Source organism: Danio rerio, chromosome 9, assembly GCF_049306965.1.
Source record: "Danio rerio strain Tuebingen ecotype United States chromosome 9, GRCz12tu, whole genome shotgun sequence".
In the NCBI taxonomy this organism is placed as follows: domain Eukaryota; kingdom Metazoa; phylum Chordata; class Actinopteri; order Cypriniformes; family Danionidae; genus Danio; species Danio rerio.
This window is the reverse complement of record NC_133184.1, coordinates 18,409,560-18,425,305: the sequence shown is the minus strand read 5'-3', so window position 1 is coordinate 18,425,305 and position 15,746 is coordinate 18,409,560. Positions and strand designations below refer to the sequence as shown.

Genomic DNA, 15,746 nt, shown 5'->3' with positions numbered 1-15,746 from the left:
TGAGCTCTTGAGTTTGTAATTGTAACAGTAGCTGATTTAATACAGTATGTATCATCTTTAAACATAAATATTCACTCTTAAGCCTAAAAACTTGTTTGAGAGGGGTCTGGATGCAGACCTGGTGCAGTGCAATCTGAGCTGCATCCAATGCTTTTTAATGGGCTCACCTAACCCCACCCCTAACCCTACCCCTCACCGTGACGTCACTCGCTCAATTTGAGTGCATTGTATCTGACACTGCATCACTGAGTGATGCAATCTCAGCTTGCATCATCAAGGCTGCATCCAGATACTATTGACTTGTTTAGAGATCACAAAATCTGATTCAATAATACAATACCTGATAACAATGTTTAGTTTTTTAACATTAGTAAAACCAATTGCTAAAAATGTTAACAAAAACTAATAAGGAAAGTTAATAATCAGTTAATTTTAATTGTAGCATTTACTAGCCCAATTAGACAAAAAAAAAAATGACCACAATGAAGTTTTATTAACTAATGTTAACAACTTTTGTAAAATAGTCTACCACATCAATGTATTGGACATTATTGTTACTTAATTCAAGACACTAACGTTTATCAATAGGAGCCATTTTTAAACTGTTTCTGAAAGATCTTCGTTTGACTATTTCAATGTGGTTGTGTCTTTGACTTCTGGAAATTTCCTGCTTGTTATCAATGGATTTAATAAATGAAACCAGGTAATTCAAAGCTAACTTAATGTTAAAACTAAAGCTATCTTAATTTTTTTTTATCAATATGTGGCTCTTTTTGGATTCTTTTTGGATTCTATAGAAGTTATAGAAATTAAAAATGTAAAACAGGAAATATGCTGGGACAATTGTTTTTGTTTACATCCCTCAAAATAGTCTAAAACTGAAAAGTGTTGTATCCTTTTGAAAACACCAGATGGCGAAATAAACCAGACAAAAAAATGTCTAGATACTGCAACCAAGATTAACATTTTATTTATTATAACACACTAAATCAAGTTTATTTTCATTAGGGTTGGGGTTTAAATGTTTCAACATTAGAAAATACAGCATACATATTTTATTTTTTTCTTAGGTGGTGCTGCAGTGGGTCTTTGTTATGATAAATGATGTTTTGCGCATTATTATTTACTCATTAAATTTTTTTCCTTTAGTTTAAAATAGATTAGGATTCAATAGAAAAAACAGAGAATTTTACCATATTTAAAAAAAATCTGAATTATTTAAATAATTTGTGGTAAGACGTTAAAAATTAAGCTTGAATAAAATAAAATACTGAAGAAAACATATTCAATATTTAATGTTAAATATTAAATAATAAAAAAAGTAAACAAATAATGTCTTGGCAAATACTACTACTACTACTACTACTACCACTACTACTACTATAAATAATAAGAATAAGAATAATTCTTTGAGTAGTTGCGATGTAATTCAAGACAAAAATAAATAATTAAATAAAATAATGAAATAATTAATACTTTATTATTTTTTTTTTTTGACTGGACGTTAAAAAAGGACCAAAATCTCAGTAATTTTTGAGGCACACTGCACTGTGACATAGGAGTGCGGTTTTTCCCGCCCATCGAATTGCTTGTCAGGTGCCATGTCTCCATAATAACAAGTATACACATGTCCACAGAACATTTTTTTGCAAATAAACTGAGATTAAAATGTTTGTTACAACTCTCTGTGATTTTTATAAATTTAAAACGTTTTTAAATTAGCATGTTTGTAATAAAGACAGAAAAAAACGCTATTCTTAATCGCTATAATCACTACAACCACATGGTGTCAGTAAACACGCATATACAGTTAAAGTCAAAATTATTAGCCCCCTGTTTTTTTTTTCCATTAAGTTTTTTTTAATAGAGAGAAGTTTTTCAACACATTTCTTAAAATAATAGTTTTAGTAACTCATTTCTAATAACTTTATTTTATCTTTGCCATGATGACAGGACAGAGTATTTGACTAGATATTTTTCAAGACACTTCTATACAGCTTAAAGTCACATTTAAAGGCTTGACTAGATTAATTAGGTTAACTGGGCAGGTTAGGGTAATTAGGCAAGTTATTGTATAACGATGGTTCTGTGGACTATTAGAAAAAAAAAAAAGCTCAAAGGGCATAATAATTTTGACCTTAAAGACGAAATAAAACAAATAAGACTTTCTTAAAAACAAAACAAAACTAAACAAACAAACAAAAAAATTATTATTAGAAATACTAATAATATTTATTATGGGGGGGGGGTGGTGGGGGTGCCCTTTTAATATTTATTTGTGCATGATGTATTTTACAATTAGTTTGATATTGTAATTATCATTATTTTAGTGGTGATTCTTGTTACATTCTAATAATACAATTTGGTTTTAATGATTAAAAAATAAATAACATAAATAAAAATAATGACCCTATTCTGCAGTCACAATCTTCAGTAAAGACAGAGGCTTATTTACTGTATATAATCCACACACTGCTCTTTGCTCCATTTAAGTCTGAACCCAAAACAGTAATATGAGTCATTCTGTTGACCCAATCACCGCCCATTTGGAAAAACAGCTTAACCTATATGTATTCATAACTATAGTGTTTTTATGTTTTAAAACATTCTTTTACACATTCACATTTTGAATGACTGTTTTTGCTATCATGCAACACTTTAAAACTAGGTTAAGAAAATACAAAATAAGAGATTGAGAACAGGCACACTTCAAAGCTTTGTCAACAGTCTTTTTAAGATGCTTCCTGGTCCCCATTGTTGTCTGATATACAATAGAGGATGCTGAGAGGCAATGTTTGCTGCACTGCATGTGTTCTTTCAATTCCTTTCTAAATAATGAAACCGCATCACTTCTGCCTACCAAACTTCGCCCTCCATTGGTCAAACAAGACTTCTAACTGTGACTGGGGAGGTGTGGTTTCAACTGGCTTGACCAGATTTCCCTGGAGTCTCTCTGTGTGTGTCCGTGTGTTTTGTTTTGTTTTTTCATAGGCATAACTGACACCATTGGAGCAGAGGGAACACTCGCACTAGGACATACTTGTGTCTCTGAGAGCCGAAAACGATGAAATCCAAGGACTTACTGAATTATCAGGTCCAGCTTAGATCTTACTAATCCATGGCCGAGGAAAGGCTTGAGTAAAATTCCTGGCAATATAATGAAGCCACATTCAGCACTCAATGGATTAAAGGCAATAAGAGGTAATTTTGTTCATTTTTATGTTTCTTGTTAGTTTATCAGTTTCTGAAGAAACGTAATGTATACACATGATCTAGATTTTCAAGAAGCTGCTATGGAATAGGGAATTCAGCATTATATCTAATTATATTTTATATATACAGTTGAAGTCAGAATTATTAGCTCCTGAATTATTTTTTTTCACAATTTCTGTTTAACAGAAAGAAGACACATTTTAACACATTTCTAAACAAGTTTTAAGGGGTCACGAAACACCAAAACACATTTTTTTAGCTGTTGACAGTCGTATATGTGTCCCACACTGCTAAAAATACTATTAGGACACATATATTTCCCTATTAATAACGCTATTAATTACTCATTTCTAATAACTGATTTATATTATCTTTGCCATAATGACAGTAAGTAATATTTTACTAAAATTTTTAAACATACTTCTACACAGTTTAAAGTGACATTTAAAAGCTTAACTAGGTTAATTAGGTTAACTATTAGCCTAGGTTATGACCAGGTTAATTGGGTTAATTTGGCAGGTTAGGATAATTAGGCAAGTTATTGTATAACAATGGTTTGTTCTGTAAATTATTGAAAATTGTAAATAATATTTTACAAAATATTTTTTAAGATACTTCTATACAGTTTAAAGTGACATTTAAAAGCTTAACTAATTAGGTTAACAGGTTAGGGTAATTAGGCAAGTTGTTGTATAACGATGGTTTATTCTGAAAAAAAAAAAATAAAGGGGCTGATAATTTTGACCTTAAAATGTTTTTGAAAAATAAAAAAATTAGAAATAATTAACAATTTAGACTTTCTCCAGAAGAAAAAATATTATTAGGCATACTGTGAAAATTTCCTTGCTCTGAGAAAAAAAAAAATTCAAAGGGGGCTAATAATTGTGTCTTTAACTGTGTATATACTGTAAAGAATGCTGAGTTACATCACAATTCCTTCATGTTATTTCAACACAAATAAATTAAGTTGACTTAATCATTTTAACAAATGATTAACAAGTTGTTCCCTCAAAAAACTTAAGAATTGTGTTTGAACAAGCAGGAAAAGTCTTTAAGCGTTTTAGAAAAAGAGGTATCTGAATCTGAAATGGTGTTTTTATAAATACTTTGAATTACAATTCCATTATTTTTAAAATTGATGTCTGCAAAGTTGTTTCAAACAATTTAAACAAACATATTTAATGTAATAATGTTTAACTTAATTTGTTTGTTTAAATTCAGCCCCAATAATTGCAAATTTAATAATAAAAAATTTTTGTAAATCCAAGGACTCATCTTTGAATCATTTGTCCTGTGTATGAAGAGTTCAGATTCAAAAAACCTCTAAGTGGCATCTGAAATTTTCTTTTAATATTATCATTTTTTCAGGCTCATATGTCTTGATTCGGAAGTTTCACTTTTATGGCAAATAATAGGTTATTTTCATCACTTTTAACATGAAATAACTGAACATAAACATGGGAGGCTGAGAAATGCTCATTGTTGATGAAACTTCAAGATGGCACTTGCATCTGAACTCTTCATATATATTATAATGTACATACACTATAACAAAATAAAAACAGCAGACACGAATAACATAAAACACTGTATAATAAAATTGTAAATTGTAAACAATATTTTAAAATTGTAGTATAGAAATAACATTTGCTTAAATGTAAATTGCAAAGTACAAATGGTTTACCAATACATTTTATTATTATTCAAGTAGGATATAATTGCATCTTTATATGTAATTTCATAATTACTACTGTTATATTTGAAAATTTTTTTGGTCAAAGTGCAAATATGCTGTACACACAAATATATATATTTTTTTGCTTGTTCAAACTACTTATTTAAAAAGAGCTGAAAAAGAACACAATTCTTGAGATTTCATTGGGACAACTTAACACTTTTAATAAGTTTATGTGGCTTAAACATAAAAATATTAGGTTAACTTAATTGATTTGTGTGGGACAACATGAATAAATTGTGTGGAACCTTGCATTTTTTCACAGTGTGGCTTTATTTGTATTATAACTCACATGCCATTTATTTAAATGTATTTTTATTTAAACCATGTCTCAGGACCTACAGTATATGTGTTTACTTTTAATACTTGTCTTTTATCGGGAGATAACTGTAAAAATGGTTAATAGCTTCGAGACTTTAATGTACAACTATAAACTTGCCTGCAAAATTTTATAAAACTATATACTGAATTAAGGTAGAGGTGGCACGGTGGCTTAGTGGCAAGTACTCTAGCCTCACGGCAAAAAGTTTGGTGGTTTGAGTCCTGGCTGGGCCAGTTGGCGTTTCTGTGTGGAGTTAGCATGTTCTCCACTTGGTTTCCTCTGGGTTCTCCAGTTTCCCCATAAACCAAACACATGCGCTGTAGTGGAATTTAATAAATAGTGTGTGTGTGTAAATCCAGAGTGTATTGGTGTTTTCCAGTACTGGGTTGCGGATAGGAGGGCATCCACTGTGCAAAACATATGCTGGAATAGTTGGTAGTTCATTCTGCTGTGGGGACCTCTGAAATAGACACTAAGCTGAAGGAAAGTGAATAAATGCAGCTAGTTTTAATTTTTTGTTTGTTTGTTAATTGCTGCATTAGCAGTTTATGGCTATTTCATGGCAAGATCAATACAATAAACAAGATATTACATAATAATAATTACAACAGCTTTATACATCAAAAAGAAACAATACGCTTGTTAAGAGTGATGTCACGCGAAGTGGCTTCCGGGTCCAAGCGCTCTATTCAACTGAATGAGGAGACTCATGAAATGGTAATAATAAACGTTAACAAATCGATTTAATGCTTTCGAAAATCACAATTACAATATATATGTCCATGCCTAATATCCGATGCCCAGAAAGTGATTCATTTTTTATAAATTGCAAAATTTTTGGTATTTGTTATGCAGCAAGCTCAGAGATTGTTGTGTACACTATGATTTTATATGAAATTAACTTTAATGTGTGATAGGAATAAAACGTGATCATAAACAAATGATTTCTCCACTCAAATGAATGGCGGCTTGGACCCAGAAACAGTATACATACGTCACAAACACGTCACCACTTAACAAGTGGATACAAAATACACTTTGAATTTTACAATTAAAACATTAAATATGATTTTTAAGAAGTTTGCTCAGTGTACCCTTACTTAGTAGTCTTTAATTGTTTACATTCGCAGTATTTATTATAATGGTCAATATTGTTTGTATAGTATATATACAAAGTTAGGAACGCACGTGACCTGAGGATTATTAACTTTTTTAAACTTGTTATTTAATACAACATTTATAACAAATCCAGAGAGTCATTCTAATCACGTGTATGAAAGTATTTTGGCTGTCCTAAAAAACATAATGATAATGGAAAAAGCTGGTGTGGGACCTAAATGTTTCTTAGGTTATTAATTAAAGATGTTTTCTGTCACTGTTTGTTTAGCCTGCATTAATGCATTCAGCGTAAAGCTACACAATTAAACGTTAAAATATCCTGATTCAAACCTGCACATTATGAGTGATAAATGATGATGATTTGCATATGTTTATTAATCCTTCAAATCTGCGTCAGTATTTACACTTTTTTTAGTTAGTTACAAACAATTAAATAACACAGAAGTGCTGGGATAAGTTTATAGTTCAGATATAAACACTGATGTTTGTGGTAAAGATTAAAATCACCGTTTAATGGAACTTGATGCTGGTGAATGTTGTAGCAATTACATTGCATAGTCAATGGGTGGTGACAAACAACCATGAAAATTATGTCACTGAATAAGTTTTCAAAAATGATCCATCTATAATTAAGCATGAAGTTTTATGTGTGAATTGTTGAATCATTAATTGAAAATAAATATGACATGTGGTACAAGATGTTCTAAATATCTATATTTAGAATGATCAACAACAGAACGAAGATCATTTTTCATAATGAATATTTTCATTTTTTTAGTTGGTTCTTTCTTGATTTTTTTATTTTATTAAAAAAAATGACAGGTTCCAAGTTATGTTTGTTAAAACCAATGTTTTTGCAGTAATATTTTTGTTTAAATGGAAAGCAATAGACATTTTTTCTTCCTTTTTTGCCGGTCCGAAAAATTATTTTTTAATGAGTTAAAAACCGTAGTGTGATCTGAACCGTGAGATTTTTGATCTGTTACACACACACACACACACACACACACACACACACACACACACACACACACACACACACACACACACACACACACACACACACACACACACACACACACACACACACACACATATATATATAACTTAAATAACAGAACTTCTTTAAACTGATCAAATCAGAGTGAATAAGGAATAGATGAAACCTAATGTAATGAAAAAATACAGTACTGAGGGCTGGAATTAGAGAATGTTGTGCAATGTATTTATAGGTTGTGAACAGTAGAAAAGGAGTGTGACTTCCTCGAATGTCCTTCAGAAAACAAAGGCCACTCTTATATTCATAAGCTTCTCCCTAAGGAGCTTGGGTGGGCTGTTCTAACACACGCATGCAACAGCAGTCCTTCCTGTTTGAAAATCCCTTCAGTAACTGGAGAGCCAGTGATTTGGGAGCTCTATTTTACTTTACTTGTACTCACCTCAGACAAAGTTCATTGGCATTGTGCTCACTTTCCAAAACCACAGTCCGGGCAGCTCGAGGAAACAGCAGCAGCCCTGCATCTTACTTTTCACACAAGGAAGCGGGTCGGCGAGCCGTTTCAAAAAGGGAATTGTACTGTATCATGTTCTGTAGAGTGTCAGAACAGACTTTATAAATGACTGTGATCATGATGAATGTGCAGCGGTGATATGTGGAGTGGGAAAAGTGCACAGGTTTTGAGCGGAGGCCTTCCTTTAATCCTTCCTGGCGCTGAAGGCAGAATGTGTGGAAAAGCATCTGACAAAAATGTGACCTTTTACTTACAGCAAATAGAGTCTGTTTTCTATAACTTATTTCCAAGGATGTCTATGATTTTGCTGGAAAAGACCTAAGTGTTGGTGTTATTAACTACAATTGATTAAAAATATAAAATCTTTATTTTTATGCATCTAATCTGCTTAATTTTTGTATAGGTTCTCTGATATACATATACAGTAGGGGAAATATGTATTTAACAGGTAACCATTTTTCTCAAAAACATATTTCTAAAAGTGCTGTTGACTTGAAATTTCTCTAGATGTTGGTAAAAACCGAAGAAAACCATATATGCAAAGATTAATTATAAATAGTTAAAAATTTAAGTTATGCATAATAAAATAAAAAAAATAAAACCCTTGACTTCTATTTAAAGTAAATGGTGAGGAAATGTTCATTGTTGGGTAAGCTATAGCTAACAAAGCAGTAAAACAGTAGAGATTTTAACATAATTGCAAAAAGAAAAATTGATGACAGGCCACTGAATTTTTTAGAAAAATATTTACTATTGTTTAAATTTTATTAAATAAATTTTAATTCAACTCATAGTCAATATTCCTATTATTTTACTACACTGTTCAGATGTAGCAGCATATTTCAAGACATTTTTCTGGTTTACTGTGTGTCTCTAAACAGCTCATGTGTAGATCAGGGGTTTTCAAACTGGGGGCCGCGGCCCCCTGGGGGGCCGCCAGATGGCGCTAGGGGGGCCGCAAAAAAATTTTAGATGAGGGGTAATCAATGGGCCCACATGGATGAATTTTGTGTCCCGCATCATTCTGAAGGTTAATATATATTTTTTTTATAATTTGAGCTCAAAAGTACTGCAAAAATTAAGCTTTATGCTTATGTCATTTAAATGCAGTTGACACTTTCGTGACACAGAAAAAGAAGCGCAGCGCCTGCCTCTGTGCACGGGGACTTTTATTGAATAAGCGCTTCTGGTCATGCGCTTCCTGTGATTTTTGGCGCTTGTCTGCTGCACCTGACGGCGTTTACCTTTCACTTACGCTTACCTCTTTTACGCTAAACAACTAAATGAATGTTCAGGTCTATTTAACTGACTATATTTCAGTTAAAATACATGATCAATAAGAACATTATCGGTGGCTGAAAGCACTTCCCTGTTTATGGCTGCCGTTCCTAAGTAACCGATCAGCTGGGTGCTGCGGAGAGAACAAATAGCATTTTAAAGACACGGCACAACATTGCACCTCGTCCACAGTGCGACAGGCTTTACACTTTGCATTGTACAAATATCAGACGGTCCTCTTTGCAGCATGGCAAACAATCATATTAAAATTGTAAAGCAAAAAGTGCTGCAGTACAATGAGTGGAGCTGTCATCACATCAGCAAGTTCTCAGAGTTTCACTCCTGTTACACTAATGACAGCTGGATGAGCTCTGCAGTGGACCTCTTACTCACATTGGTTCATAACTGGATGATTTAAAAAAAACTAAATTGCATACACCCTGAGTAAAACCACTATAGCCTATAAAAATTATAATGTATCTGTTTTTGTTATGTTATAGGGCTAATTCATTATTAAATATTAAAATGTATTAGTGCTCTGTATTTAATGGAGCTCAACATATCTGATCAAATTTTAATACTCTCAATATAAATGCATTTTTTTCAAGATGTTCCACTTTTTCCCATTTTTATTTGTGTAACTAATTTAAATGTAATTTGAATACCCTCTTTATATTAAAAGAACTTGAATCCCCAATTCTAGATTGCATTTAGGAAATTATTTTTTATCAGTGTAAGTCAGGATTGTCGACCTGAGTAAATTATGATGTGCACAAAAAAAAAAGGAATAAAAATAAACAAAACACACTGAACCACTACAGCCTCCATTGTAGTATTGCTAGTTACAACAGTACAGTTAACTGTTAACAGGCTGATGAATGACAAAACTCTTTAAAACTTTAAAGCTTTAAATCTTTAGATACATTTAGACTCTCAGCTGTAAGGGTAAATACAGAAAAGTCTAGCTGTGCATAGGCAAAAAAAACATAAAAATGGCATAAAAAACTGTTTAAAGTGACGACTCGTTCACAAAATATGTCTTGATGGAATCCAGTGAGGGCAGACCACAATGAACACTGCGCATGAAGATTTGATCAATAGATTGAAGCACTAAAACCATGTCAACTCAACTAACATCTTACAAAAATTTATCCAGATAATGAATAATATAAATTTATTGAATAATATATAATAATATAAATGTACTGAATAATACAATTAAAAAAAAATTAAGTACAGTTGTTAATTTGAGGGGGTGGCGTCATTTTTATTTTTTGGGGGTCCCCAAAAGAATTCGCCCTACACAAAGGGGCCCTCAGCTGAAAAAGCTTGAAAACCCCTGGTGTAGATAATTTTGTGTCTTTTTTTAGATGTGATTTGATATGACAGTCATAGACTGCGAATTGCCTGTAATAGTTCAGCCTAGTAAGAACACAATTCTTGAGATTTCATTGGGACAACTTAATTTTTATGTTCAATCCACATGAATGTGTTAAAAGTGTTAAGTTAACTTAATTTGTGTTGAGACAACATAAATGAATTGTGTGGAACCCTGCATTTTTAGTGTGTAGTGAGATCAGGAATTGCCCGGAATTACTTTACCTTAACAAATAATTGTACACCTTGTATGAAGCATTAAGCAACCTTGTAGTACCTCAAGTCAATGAATATTTTTAATTAAATTCAAGTTTATGAGTATAGCGCTTTTCACAATAACTAATGTTTCAAAGTAGCTTCACAAAAGGTGCCCATTATTACATTACAATCAAAATCAGAAAAGAGAAGGTTATTAGTTACTATAACATTATTAGTTACCAATAACATAATAACTAATTAACTAATTATTAATTACATCATCAGTTAAGTTATTATATGTAAACATAGTTAACCTGCAGTTATATAGTACATAAATGGTATCTATGTGTAGTTGTTCAATGAAGTATGATGTTTATGTGACAATTATCTAAATTCTCTGTCTTCTATTTACAGGTTATGAAAAGAAAAGGAACATTTTACACACAGACAACACTCAAATCTAAAATCAAGTTTTCACCTGATCCACATCAGGTGCACATCATATTGTGCAGTCATGAAGGACCGCATGGAGGAGCTGCGTCAGCAGATGAAGGCTAGCGAGAAGCTAGTGGACAGCAAACCCTTCAATAAGGAAGAAGACGAGGACATGGACCCGTCCTCACTGATAGGCCTGCAGGCTGTGATCTTCGAGGCAGAGCCTGTCCTGGAAATCTTTCTAAAGGACGCTCAGGGCATTCGTGACAGCATAGAGGAGCTGAACTCTGAAGTCAGTAAGTTTAACGAGCAGCAGAAGAACTTTGTGGCCACCATGAGGCGCCTCAGCATCATGAAAAAGGAGAGTAACATGACTCGAGACATCAAGCTGTTGGCTGAGAGTCTGCATAAAAGGTTAGATGCTCTTTCCAAGCAGGCTAAGCAAACCGAGGCCGAGCTGGGCCCAAACGCCACCACATCCCGTATCCAGAAGATCCAGCACGCAGCTCTCTTCCTCCAATTCCATCAAGTAATGCGTCAACACAATGACGCAATCTTAAGCAAGCAGGAAAAATGCAAGCAGTTTATCATCCGACAGCTTGAGGTATCAGGACGCGAAGTGTCTGAAGAGGAGGTGGACAACATGATAGAGCAAGGAAAGTGGGAGATCTTCAACGAGAACATCATAGTAGATGCTAAGATCACTCGAACCCAGCTCTCGGAGATCGAGCAACGCCATAAAGAGCTTCTAAATCTGGAAAGCAACATGAAGGACCTGAGAGATCTCTTTCTAGATGTGTTCATGCTGGTGGAAGAGCAAGGTCACCAGATTCAGAACATACAAGCCAATGTGGAAAAGACGCAAGATTATGTGTCGGTCACGAAGGAGAAGTTCAAAAGAGCTGCGAGATATAAGAAGAACAACCCGCTTAGAAGACTGTGCTGTTGTTGCTGTCCTTGGTTTAGATAGCAGAGCAAGGCTGGCAGGATAAAATGTGGGAAAGCTTGTTATTTACTGCATTCCCAAGGGAAGAACTGATGGCCGAATACACTACATGAAGACATTGACCTCTGTCTGACGAAGATAAAGAGCAAGGGCACAAAGCACTTTTAAAAACATTGAAACAGGAAGGCGTAACAGTTGGGTGTTGACATGCAATACAAGTAGTCATATGAAGATTTTCTAAGAGATTGGAACGTTTTGTTACATCACAAATGTTATATAAGATCTAATGAAGGGTAAATTAAACAGAAAATTCATCCTAAAATGATCACTTATTCAGTCTCAAATGGTTTCAGACCTTTATAAGTTTCTTTATTAACACTACAGAAGATATTTTGAAGCTGAAAACCTGTAACCATTGACTTTCATAGTCAAAACTAAAACTATGGAAGTAAATGGTTAAAGCTTCCCAAAATGTTTCAAAATATATTCTTTTGTGCTTAACAGAAAAAAAGAAACTGGTTTGAAACAAATAAATGGGCCGGTAAATGATGCCAGGATTTTTTTTTTTGGGTGAACTATCCTTATAATTTGGATTTTATTATTGTAAAAAAGGCATGCTTTTTAAAGTTGCCATTTATTTAACTGATTTTTTAAATGTATTTCAGTATTATTTGAATCAGTCAACTTGAATAGCTTGTGTGTTTAGATTAAATATTTGAGCTAAATATCAAATATCTAAAGACAAAGGATGATGAATCTGTGTCCAATAATATTCAAGCTATACAGAAAGACTCCTGGAAGTTCTTCTAAAGCACAATTTATACTTGATACTTCTTTAAGTTTGCTTTGGTGTGCTTGAACATAATGGTATCAGCAAAGAGATGTTGTTGACCTTGGCCCTAAACCAAATGACACACTTCATGTGTGAATATATGGAACGTGATCGGGGACAAAAGTCTTCAAACAATTTGTGTAATTTGATTGTGTCAACAAGCATATTTTGGGTGTGTTAAGATAATAGTTCCCACAAAAATAAGTAAGTTGTTACAAACCTGAATGATCTCTCAACATAATATATATATTTTTCTCCCCAAATTCTGTTTAACAGAGAGAAGATTTTATTCAACACATTTCTTTTACTTTTAATAACTTTTAATCTTTAATAACTGATTTATTTTGTCTTTGTCTAGATATTTGACTAATATTTGACTAGATATTTTTAAGACACTTCTATAGAGCTAAAAGTGACATTAAAAGGCTTAAAAAGGTTAATTAGGTTACCTAGGCAGGTCAGGGTAATTAGGCAAGTTATTGTATAATGATGGTTTGTTCTGTAGACAGTCAAAAAAAAATGCTTAAAGGGGCTAATAATTTTCACCTTAAAATGGTTTTTAAAAAATTAAAAACTGCTTTTATTCTACAAATAAGACTTTCTCTAGAAGAAAAAAATATTATTAGACATACTGTAAACATTTGCTTGCTCTGTTAAACATAATTTGGCAAATATTTAAAAAGGAAAAAAAAATTCCAAGGGGCCTAATAATTCTAACTTCAACTATATATATTCGTTTGAAAGAAAAAACTCATATAGATAGAGGATGTCTTGAGGGTGAGTAAATTGTGGGTTAATTTTGTTGAACTATTCCTGTAAGAGTAATTGATTCAAGAGTGGTGATAAAATGCTTATTAGCACATATTCATTCCAGTATGCCATTATGATGTCCTTCAACAATAAGCATGGGATCTGAGGTTTCTAGAGTACTGCATATCCTGATGTACCTGGCTTCATCCTAAAGCTTAGCTTAGTTGACTTGGTGCACAAAGACACCTTGGAATTCTAACTTTGGAACACCTCCATGTAATCATCTTTGTCCAGCTTTTGGACACAAAGAGTTGTCTTGTCCAAATACCCACACTTGCGGTTTGGCTACCTACATGTGGTAGGAAGTGTGCCAGTCTGTTCCATGTGTTCCAAGGTGCAGTATCCTAATGGGTAGTAAACCCTTAATGGATACTAAAATCTCGAATATCGCTTCGGAGGGTATTTGAGGCTAAGCATATCCATTTTGTAACTACCCAGCAGGCACAGGACCTCAACATGATGTCACATTGACGATATACCCCAATGTCATGGGACATTGCTTTTTGTTTGGAAATGAAAATCGGGTTGACGTCAGATGTTTATTGTTGTACAGACGTTACATTTTGGTTACTTTCCAACACAATCTAAAATCAACAAAATATCAACGTCAATTCATGTTGTTATTGGACGTTAAAATAACATTGTTCTTGGACACTGGTGACCTAAATCTAACCTAATATTAAGGTCTTATAATGTTGTGTCTGCTGGGTGATTCTGGAAGTACCAGACTTGACTGTGACCGTTAATTAACTGTTGTATACATTTTGAAACTGCTGTAAATCACATGATGAGACAAATTAAAAGGGCATCTTTCATAGAAAATCAACTTTTGGAAGCTGTTTGGACATACCTGTGTAGTATATTATGTACGCAGCCATATTAGAGTAGTATAGACACATCAGTTCCCTTTTTTATAAATATTCTAATAGTTAATTATGTTCCAAATCCCAAATGTGACGTTGCAATGTGGTTTTTCCTGGCCACCGAATTGATTGACAGACACATGTCTGTCATTATGTCTTGCTATTAATGCAGATTATCATGTCCACAAGATAGGATTTGCAAAGAAACTGTGATTAAAAGATCTGTTCTAACTATATGTGATCAGCTGCACCACAAGAAGTCTTACAAGTTTATAATATTGCATGTTTTTAATGAAGAAAAGGCAGAAAAATTGCTATGCAATTCATAACCACTTCAATCACCACAGCTGCGTAGTGTCAGTACAATTATAAACAAAAAGCTTCAACTACACAAATGAGTCCTAATCTGAATAATGGATCCAGAAAATGGATCTCCATACAACAGCATATATTGACTTTATTGTCACGAGTAGATATGCAATTGCAGTGCAAAGTTAAATGTGTGTACATGCATGTACAGCAAACCGTATGGCCAGTCCTAAGCACTTGGAACAACACTTCAATATAGCGGCCCTTCAGAGGGTATCCCATTTGGAACGCACTGTATATCTTTAGATAATTGAACACACCTGAACCAGCTAATCAAGGTCTTGAGCTTCAAATTCTAAACTTGTGTTATAGCTTAAATCTGCTGGACGGTGTCCTTGCAGAAGCAGGTTTGAAACTTTTGCCATAATGTTTGCATTAAATTTTTTTTCACTCATTTATTCATTTTCGTTTCGGCTTAGTTCATTTATTAATCAGGGGTCACCACAGCGGAATGTACCGCCAGCTCATCCAGCATATGTTTTACATTGTGAATGCCCTTCCAGCTGCAACTCAGCACTGGGAAACACCCATACACTTTCATTCACACACATACACTATGGACGATTTAGCTTACCCAATTCACCTATAGCGCATGTCTTTGGACTTGTGGGGGAGCACCCAGAGGAAAACACATGCCAACACCGGGAGAACATGCAGACTCACACAGAAATGAAAACTGACCCAGCTGAAAATAAATGTGCACTTGGTATTACATTTCAATTTCAAACTAACAGTTAG

General features: G+C 33.4%; 1 protein-coding gene across 1 annotated transcript; it reads left to right on the top strand.

The window, feature by feature from the left end:
* The first annotated feature begins 2,987 nt into the window (after positions 1 to 2,987).
* Positions 2,988 to 15,399, top strand: stx19 (syntaxin 19). The gene is made up of 2 exons (XM_009304578.5): positions 2,988 to 3,201; positions 11,168 to 15,399. Exon 2 carries the CDS (start codon positions 11,268 to 11,270, stop codon positions 12,156 to 12,158), a length of 891 nt encoding a protein of 296 aa, XP_009302853.3. The 5' UTR covers positions 2,988 to 3,201; positions 11,168 to 11,267; the 3' UTR covers positions 12,159 to 15,399.
* Positions 15,400 to 15,746: the final 347 nt, after the last annotated feature.